Source organism: Sinocyclocheilus anshuiensis, unplaced genomic scaffold (genome assembly GCF_001515605.1).
Source record: "Sinocyclocheilus anshuiensis isolate Anshui unplaced genomic scaffold, SAMN03320099.WGS_v1.1 scaffold176, whole genome shotgun sequence".
NCBI lineage: Eukaryota > Metazoa > Chordata > Actinopteri > Cypriniformes > Cyprinidae > Sinocyclocheilus > Sinocyclocheilus anshuiensis.
Genome location: NW_015555723.1, coordinates 279,547 through 289,645, shown reverse-complemented (window position 1 = coordinate 289,645; position 10,099 = coordinate 279,547). Strand labels below are relative to the sequence as shown.

The 10,099-nt window shown below is 38.7% G+C and overlaps 1 protein-coding gene across 1 annotated transcript in view; it reads left to right on the top strand.

Moving 5' to 3' along the window:
- LOC107672522 (GTPase IMAP family member 7-like) overlaps positions 1-9,581 on the top strand; it is a 13,393-nt gene extending 3,812 nt beyond the window's left edge. The window contains exon 2 of the mRNA XM_016465751.1: positions 8,478-9,581. Within this exon, the coding sequence (XP_016321237.1) occupies positions 8,478-9,437 (960 nt within the window). The 3' untranslated portion in view covers positions 9,438-9,581. The remainder of the gene's footprint in view (positions 1-8,477) is intronic.
- Positions 9,582-10,099: the final 518 nt, after the last annotated feature.

Below are 10,099 nucleotides of genomic sequence, written 5' to 3'. Positions count from 1 at the left end.
AGACCACCGCTGTGTTGTCGGTGCGCACCAACACATGGTGACCTCGAAACATGGCCAGCATCTCCAGACAATTGATATGCCACGTCAGATGGCGACCACTCCACAGATCGCGGGCAGGGTGGCCACTCATGACCGCACCCCAACTGGTGAGGGATGCATCCGTCGCTAGCATACGCGGCGACAAGGAGCTCCCAGCACCGGGCCCTGAGACGAGAACCAAGGTTTCCTCCACATGTCTAAGGCACGTAGGCACCTCCGCGTGACCTTGAGCATGCGAAGCGGGTTTCCCCTCGGGGAGAACCCCTTGGTCTTGAGCCACCACTGTAGGGGTCTCATGTACAGCAGACCAAGAGTTATCACGTTGGACACAGCTGCCATCAGACCCAGCAGTCTGGAACTGCTTGACACTGGGTGACCGGCCTTCTCTTACTCTCGCGACTGTGGTGAGGATCGACTCGATCCGAGCAGGAGATATACGTGCCTGCATCGTGTTCAAATCCAACACCATGCCCAGATAAGTGGTTCTCTGTACTGGAGAAAGCACACTTTTCTTGGCGGTAAGTCTTAACCCCAGCTCTTTCATGTGAGCGTGAACGACATCTCGATGTTGAACCGCCATCCGCTCAGACTGAGCTAATATCAACCAATCGTCGATGTGGTTGAGTCGTGAAAGTGTGGGGTGAGAGTGCAAGGCCTAAGGAAGAACCAGTATAGGTAGGCTTTTGCCCCCAAAACGTGGCTTTTTGCAGGGAGGAACACATAACCTACAACGTGGCTTGCTCTCGCCCTTGAAATGCTTTGTCTTTGCATGAGCTTAGACATAGCTGGAGCTTATAGACTTTCACAATAGACAGACAACAATAAATATGACTGACACACACACAGAGCGCTTCGCTGAATGACAGAATGCTGACGCTGGCTCCGCCGCACGTGCTTTTATAGCTTCCTGGTCATGACGTCACCCGCCCGTGATGTCCCGCTCAGCTATTGGACTGATTTCACATGTTATTCAGAGCGTGGTCACAGAAGGCGTTCCCCTAGCATTTTTCCGACGCAGCTCGAGTTCCTGAAGAGGAATCACAATTGTTGTGAGCTATAAAGTCACATTGGGAGATGTAAAGTTGCATTTATGAGAAACAAAGTCACAAATGTGAGATATAAAGTCACACTGTGAGGTATAAATTCACATTTGGGAGATATAAAGTCACCTTTTTTACTCCGAGGCAGAAACTGTCTTCCATAAAGATGTGAGAGGCACAGATTTTGTTTTAAATCCATTGGACCCATTTTCAAATCTTTAGTAAACCAAACATAATTGCAGATGAACTTGACAGCCAGTGATCATAATTCACTTTTTATTGCCTGGAAATGGGAGCTTTGATTTTTAATTTCCCCAGGAAACACATCACTTGGGATTTGAGCAACATAAGGGTGGGTACAGCATTTTCAGTTTAATGCTATTTTTTTTTAAGTGGAACTGTTTTTCGAAACTTAAGACAAAAATCAACAAAACATCTAAATATGTCTAAATCTGAACAATCTAAATAGCATTTTTTTTGTGTGTGTGCCATATTTGATACACCAGGCTTTTATGGCTCGCATAGTATGATATAGGACAATATGGAGCTCATACTTGAGGAGCAAGAAAACCCTCAGTTTTATTAATTGGCCCAAACTAAGCAAAAATATTCAGTTTGGTGCTGTTGCTGATATTTATATGGCCAAAAAGTAAAATACTGAAAGCTAGTATTGTAAATCAATGAGATCTTTAAAACAATATAGCAGACTACTTACATTAAATGCATATACATATAAATTGTCTCTCTATCCCCCGGTTTCACAGACAAGGCTTAAGTCTAGTCCTAGACTAAAATGTAAGTCTGAGAGCTCTTTCAACTGAAGGAAACTTGCACTGACTGATCTTAAAATATATCAGTGCCTTTGTTTTGTCTCAAGATGCACACCAGTAATGTTTTATTTTTCTAAGCACGTTCATAAAAATTGCTTAAATGTCCTAATTGAACTGTGATCTAATCCTGGTTTACTCTAAGCCCCGTCTGTGAAACCGGGCCTTTATCTCACAATAATGTCTTTGCAAGATTTTTATTTTTTATTTTTTGATTGTGTGGGGCAAACATATAATGCAATGCAATAAAATGATGATTGAGAGATGTACGAATAAAAATTCTTCAAAAGCTTGTTGTATCATATTTGGTACTCAAATTTTAACTGGGGGAAGGGGGACATTTTCACAATTATACTGAAAGGTCGTTTTCTTGCTAAAAAAAGTATAAACTATCAATCAGAAGGAAGAAGGCATGTAGTGTATTCAGCAACGTTTTGATCATGTTGATAATTTAATTTGCCTATCAAATATGATACAGTATAGACTTTATAGGGTAAAATGCATGATCTGCAGAAGGTGTGACCTGACTGAACTGACCACATTTAGACATTTAGAATGAAACATAGTTTACACAAGAAACACAGTTTAAAATACTGCACCGTATACATTGTACTCCTTATGTACTTTCTAAGATTAACCCGAAGCATTCACCAGTCTGCCCTAAATGTAAATCTGTTTTGGGTACACACTCTCACATGTTTTGGTTTTGCCCTTTGATAAGCCACTTTTTGGATAAGATTAAAGCAAAGCTTGAATGTGTATTGAATTGCATTATTGAGAAAGACCCTTGGTTTTTTATTTTGGGAATGAGTAAAGAGGACAGTGGATTGTCACGTCTTCAGATCAAGCTGGCAAGCAAATGATTATTTGTGGCTCGTAAATGTATACTCGTTGTCTGGATTAAAGATAAACCCCCAACAGTGGTTACAACAAGACTTTCAGAATTCTTCCGTTAGAGTGTCTTGGGGCCCTTAGCAATGGGAATGAGGCTGAATTTGAACATTTATGGTCCCCATTCTTTTGTAGTCTCCCTCAGAATATATCACAAGTTTGTAAAGAAGGCCGAGTATGTTTAAATTGGAAATACTAACATGCTGTCATTGAATGTTTAAAGATACAGTCTGTATATGTTTATTTGATTTAACATTGTATGTAAAGCATATGTCTCTCGTATGTTGATGTGGGGAGTGTTTCGTTTTGTATTTTTTATTATAATTTTTTTTATTTAATTTGCTGTTGTTGTTTTTTTATTTGTGAAAACAATAAAAAGTTATTGTACAAAAAAAAAAGACATTTAGAATGAGTCTCTGATCTGCTAAATGTGACAGCATGAAAATATCAAGATATTATAAACGTCATTATTTTCTCTATAGTTGCTTCGTAAATAAAAATTACATTTTGAAAAGCTCTACACAAAATAAAATTATCTGCCACCGCGTTTTAGATTAACACATTTTACCCACAATAACTGCAGCTTTATTATCAAAGGTACAAATACTTTTGGAAGTTACATTCAAAAAAGTTAACGTTTAAACTCTGACTACTGAATCATCTGTGAAGTCTGCTTCAGACTTTATCATTTTCCACAGGCGGTTGATAGATTGTGTTTAATCTCAGTTAATGACTCTGCTATGTTCTAGACTGACAGTACTGTAGGGTGTGAACAAGCCTGTCAGTTGTTCATCTAAGAAATAGCTCACTGGAGCGCATATGCCTTGAAGCTGTTAAACAAGCTAACCACAGCAGCCAGCCAGCACAAGCACAGACCCCCCATCATTTCACAAGAGTTTAAAGAAGAAACGCTGAGAGACATAAAAAGGAGACAGAGGAAGCCAGCAATATTGTGTCAGCCTTTATGGACTCAAACATGGATCGAAGAGGAGTTAAGGCATAAACAAAGCTGCATTCACAAAATTACATTTAGCTTTGATTTGACTGCAGAGACTTTGTGTTGTAGTTAAGATTGATCATAAAACACTCCATGAGTATGACATGCCCCAGTGGTGTTTTTACTAAAAGCCTGGGAGCTATCAACACTTTAAAAGAAGGAAATAAGAATTTTAAGGAACAAAAGGAGCAACCTGTGTTTCTTTTTGTCTGAGCACAGAACTATACAAAATTAAACATCAGCCGTAACATAACCAGCAAATTGCATTGTTTTGAACAGTACATCATTTTTATATTGCACATAGTCCAGGGTAGCTTGCGACGCACCCAATTATCCTAGGTTTTGAAGGTTCTGAACACCAGAATTGTGTTGTGTGAATAGATTGCAGGGATGAAGGATGAGAAGCTTTCACTTACAATCCTCTCACAAGTCAAGTGTAAACAACAAGTCTAGTTCAATACTCCCATTTCTCCTGAATACTTAAATTCTCTTGCTGCTCTGTAAAAGCATTAAAAGCGGTAAAAAAGCCTGAGACAGTTTGTTTGGACCAAGGTGGGTGTCAGAGTGGTGTGGGTCAAACAGCCAGAGCTTTGTATATAATTGGCAGAGCTTTCATGCTAAGTCAGTTCCTCACAAAAAGAGAAAGAAACCCCTTTTCTTTTTTCAGAGTACCTTACTTTTCCCATTTTTCAGTACATAATTAACAGAATATCATAAAGTATAACGGGAGAAAAGCCACTGAGACAAATAATGGATTCGATGCAAAGCTTTTTAAATATTTACGTCCATATAACACAGCAAGATTATCCTTAAGAAACTGAACTGTGCTGAATGTGCACTTGTAGTGTACTTCAAAAAAAACAAAAAAAAAACTGCTTGCAGATTAGGGCTGCACGATAAATCGAAATGGAATCGAAATCGCGATTCGACAGAAGCTGCGATTGTCATGCGTACCTTTCAGTGAAGCACGGTTCTGTGATCAGCAGTAAATCTCCATCCAAAGGCCAGAGGGCGCTCTCGCCCTAAAACTCCAAATACGCCTCGCAGAAGAAACCCAATAATCGAATGCGATTGTCATGCGCATTTTGTTAGTAAAGCCGGTTCTGTAATCAGCAGTAAATCATCATCACGTGCTTTCAGATGGAGCAGCATTTACTACACAGAGCCGTAGTTCACCGAGAGCGATTTTTTTGCGTAACTTGTCAGTGAACTACGGCTCTGTGTAGTAAATGCTGCTCCATCTGAAAGCACGTGATGATGATTTACTGCTGATTACAGAACCGGCTTTACTAACAAAATGCGCATGACAATCGCATTCGATTAATCGTGCAGCCCTAAAAGGCCGCTTAAGTATGTTTACATGACATAATTTTCAAATAAAAACAGAAAACTTTTTATGCAGTTTGCCCATTCATTTACACAACAATGGTGTTTTGTGGGTCTGAAAACATTTGAAAATGGGTTTCAAAGTGCAAGTTTTTGAAAAAGATACCATTACTGTCTCCGTGTAAACTACAAAAACACGAATTTATGAAAACGGTGATGTCATGCACATGCATATTATGTGTTCAGTCTATAAGAGTGAGTATATGCACAGGTGCATATAGTATTTCTTTATAAAGTGACATCGCCAACTGGTCTGGCATGCATAATTGTCATGTAAATGTATCCTTACAGTACAATTTCATGACTATGTTTCTTAACACACTTAAGTACACTTTTAAAAAATGTACTTTGTAATAACGCCAAATTATGTTTTACCTTAAAGTACATTTTAAATCATTATGTTTAAATACTCTTTTGACGTACATACAATATAATACAATATTTTAAATTATTCACGTCCTTCATTCATTAAAATACATTATATCAACATAAGGCACAATGCAGTCATTACAATTCAAGTCTTCGGGTAAAACCTAAAAACCAATGAAAGAAAACATTGATATTTTTAGACAATACACAGTATTACACAACATCTATTATTATTCAGTAGTAATGCGACCCATTTGTTTAGTAATGCCGTAAATTAGTTCTAGCTGTCGCTACATTCCCTACTCTGCCTTCTTTCTAAAAATAACATTTTTATCAGGGTAAAATCTACTTAGAGTTCCCAACGAAAGTATTGTTTAGTGTAAAACATGTTGAAGATTATCGAACAGGCTGTTGATTCATTAAATGATAAGCTACTTCCCCACAAAAGCTGTTTATTCAGCGTAGTAAAGCCTCTCCTCCATTGACCATTTAACCATTCTCTACAGTCAAAACCAAAGCAGAAAGACAATGTAGAGTGAAGCATCTTCAAAAATCTCTCATTTTTATTTCTGTCTCCATTATATTCATCTGTTTTCAACCAAGAATTTCTGCTAAGCTCTGCTCTGCTTTGCTCTCCGAGGCCTGGTAAGCTCTGAGTCAAAGCCTGATCATTAATGTACATTTCTAGTTCAACACACTCTATTATGGATTGAGCTGTCATTGTTCCTAGTGTTAATGCGTTCCGCTCATGTATAATGGAATACAGCCAAGTCTTGAGCCAGAACCAGCTGCCAGCTGCATTACATCAAAAGCAGAATAAAGTAGAGAGACTGCACCTCGGTGAATATAATGCTTGTCACCTGCACGGCCAGGGCTAAATGCATCACTAGCGAGGGTCCTCCGGGCCTCCACAATCATGACATCATAACGCGCTGACTTTCAAAGGAGGTCACAATAGGGACTGATGAGCATAATGCAATGACTTGAATTTTGAGTCTACTGGTGTTTTTTTTTCTCCCCTCTGAATTTCTGCGCTTAATTTTCTTCTATTTCCCATCAGCACAATTTCCATTATCCTGTAGCTTCCTGTTAAAACAGAGTCCTTGAGCCAAATTGAGTAAATCACAAATTCAGTGTGAGTTGTCTAACCACTTTATCAAAGGTCTAATAGTATGGCTTCAGGGGAGCTTGAACCAATCCCAGACACGTCTGAAGAGATTGTCATTTTTCTCCTGTCTGAAACCTGCATTAAGAGTTATTCGATCATAGGTATAAGAGTAGGATTTGGCATGTTCATGATGTTTCCATATCTCTGCAAGAAAAGCACTGTTACCTGGGCTGTGCGTGTTACATTTAGTCCAATCCCTCTCCACGCTAGCAGATGGTTCCTGTATGGGTGGTAGTAGAGTGGGTGTACTTTCCTGTGCTCATATGATGAGCCTGCAGAATTGTGTGGCTAAGGTCCAGAGAGATCATATTAAAACTTCTTTGTCACTTCAGAGACAGCGATTGACTTCTGAAGCTGCATTTGTAAGATGGTTTGCTGTTTGGTCTATTCCATTTCCTCATAAAGACAAATGCACTCAAATGCCTTTTCAACCCTTTGTTTGAAGCACTGGATGGATATTTATGCAAGAACATGAACAACCAATAAAATCTATCATCTCCTGGCATGCTCATGTTAAACTGAACCATAAATATGCATAAATTGTTATAGACATGGTCTGGCAGGCATTGCACATTGCGAAGGGATACTATTTTCATGTTATGGCAGATGTTAAAATTCTATACTATTTTCTCTAAATATACATTTAAAATAAACAACAAATATTAATATCAGTCATTTTAAAATGCCTTTTATATTAAATTATTATGATTATAATAATTATATATTATAGTCATATAAATATAATTTTTTCATTTTATGTCTGTTAAATGATAAATAGCAGATATCAAAATTCTATAATATTTTCTCTAAATACATTTAAAATAAAGCACTACATACTGAAACACATTATAATTTACAGTATGAAAAATGGAAATTTATTCAGATTTGAAAAATATCACATTTAACAGTGTTATTATAATGATTATTATCTTATAATGATTTACATAAATGACATTGTCATTTATGACTGTTAAATGATAAATAGACGATATTAAAATGCTATACCATTTCCTATAATATATTTAAAATGAAACGTCTCGGTTACTTCTGTAACCCTCGTTCCCTGAAGGAGGGAACGGAGACGTTACGTCAGTCGTGACTGACGAATTGGGATCTCGCACGAGAGCCCAATCACCTTCGAGTGCTAACTAAATAAGCCAATGACAGTTGGTGTGCGTTTTTCGCCACACGCACCCCGCCCCGCAGCGCGGGTATAAAAGGAGAGCGCGTGCAAACGCACATCAGTTTTTCGCTGAGGAGCCGAGACTATGCACCCCGGCCGTACAGCGGTGGTACAAACACACGAGCGGGAAGCCATTTTTAAAAAGACGCCCGTCGCTCGTGGAGCTCTTTTAGATATTTGCTCTTTTAGGTTTGGAAACTCTTTTAGAGAGAGCGTTGAAGCGCCCAGGGGAGGTCGCGGTGAGACCGCAGAATGGAAGCTGCAGCACGCCGAAGAGAAGCAGCACTGGATGGCAACCCCCGCTGACGCGCCGTAACACCAACGCCAGAGGCTGTCTCGTAGACACTCATGGAGATTCAGTCTTGCTAGAAGGCTCGGCTCCGAAGCGAAAAGCTGATGTGTGCTTGCACGCGCTCTCCTTTTATACCCGCGCTGCGGGGCGGGGTGCGCGTGGCGAAACACGCACGCCAACTGTCATTGCCTTGTTTAGTTTACACTCGAAGGTGATTGGGCTCTCGGGCGAGATCCCAATCCGTCAGTCACGACTGACGTAACGTAGAACGTGACTGACTGAAAGGGAACTGTTGTTGATACTCCAGGACTCTTTGACACGTCACTGTCAAATGAACTCGTAGCAGAAGAAATAATGAAATGTGTTTCACTCTCGTCACCTGGACCTCATGTGTTTGTCATTGTGTTGAGTGTGGCAAGATTCACACAGGAAGAAACAGACACTATGGATCTGATAAAGAAGATATTTGGTCCAAAAGCTGCTCAGTTCAGCATCGTTCTGTTCACTAGAGGAGACGATCTTGATGAAGAGTCTATAGAGGATTATGTGAGGCAAAGTAATTCTGCTGAACTGAAGAAACTGATCAGAGATTGTGGAAACAGATTCCTGGCTTTCAGTAACAGAGAAAAACAAGACAGAACTCAAGTGATTCAACTGTTAAAGATGATAGAAGAGGTGAAGAACAGTAATGAGGGTCGATACTTCACTAACAGCATGTTTGAGGAGGCAGAGATGTCCATTAAGAAGAGAATGGAGGAAATACTGAAACAGAGAGAAAAAGAAATACAGGCTCAAAATGAGAAACTGAGAGCCAAATACGAGACAGAAATGGAAGAGCTCAAGAAAAGACTGGAAGAAAAGAAAATAAAAGCAGATGAGGAAAGAAAACAAAGAGAGAATGAGTTCAGACAAAAAGAGGAAAAAATGATGAAAAAATTTGATGAAAAACACAAAACAGAACAGAATAAAAGAGAGATTGAAAACCAGAAACGATCAGAGGAGGAAAAACAGCAAAGAGCTGAATATGATGGAAAAATAGAAGAAATGAAGAGAGAGATTGAAAATCAGAGATTGCAGTATGAAAAACAGCAGAAAGAAAGAGAAGAACAAGATAGAAAGAGAGAAGAGAAATACAAACAAGATCGAGAAAAGATGAAACATGAACAAGAATGTGTTATGACACAGTTAAAGATGAAAGAAGAAGAAGAAATAAAAAAGAGATTTGGAGGAGAAAAGAAGAAATGAACAAGAAGAGAAAGAGAGACAAGAATGGGTGAGAAAAATAAAAGAGGCTGAAATTGACAGAAAAGAGACTCAAGAGGAAATTAAACGACAGCAGAGAGAATGGGAGGATGAAAAGAAACGACAGATAAGAGAACGAGAGGAAGAGGAAAGAAAGAGAAAAGAGAAACATGATGAACAGCTGAGAGAAAAACAAGAAGAACTGGAGAAAATGAGAAAGAGATTTGAAAAAGAGAGAGAAGAAGAACGACAGAAGATAGAAGAGGAGAGACAGAAAGAGAGAAGAGAAAGCTCGAAGGTTATTGGGCTCTCGGGCGAGATCCCAATTCGTCAGTCACGACTGACGTAACGTCGAACGTGACTGACCGAAAGGGAACACTAAAAACTAAATAAATCATTTTTAGAAGCTACAGGTGAATTTAGGCATCACAATATTATAATGTACAGTATGAAAAATGGAAATTAATTTTGGTTTAATATCACATTTAAGAGCGTTATTACAATTATTTTTGGTCACACACAAATAAGTAGTCACTAATAATAATTAAGAACATGGAATAATTATAGGTTAAGGGTTAGTGTCTAGTTTAGCTTATTGGAATTACAAATAATTTACGGTTATTGCTATAGTAAATACATGAAAAATATGTAACAAGGACATATTA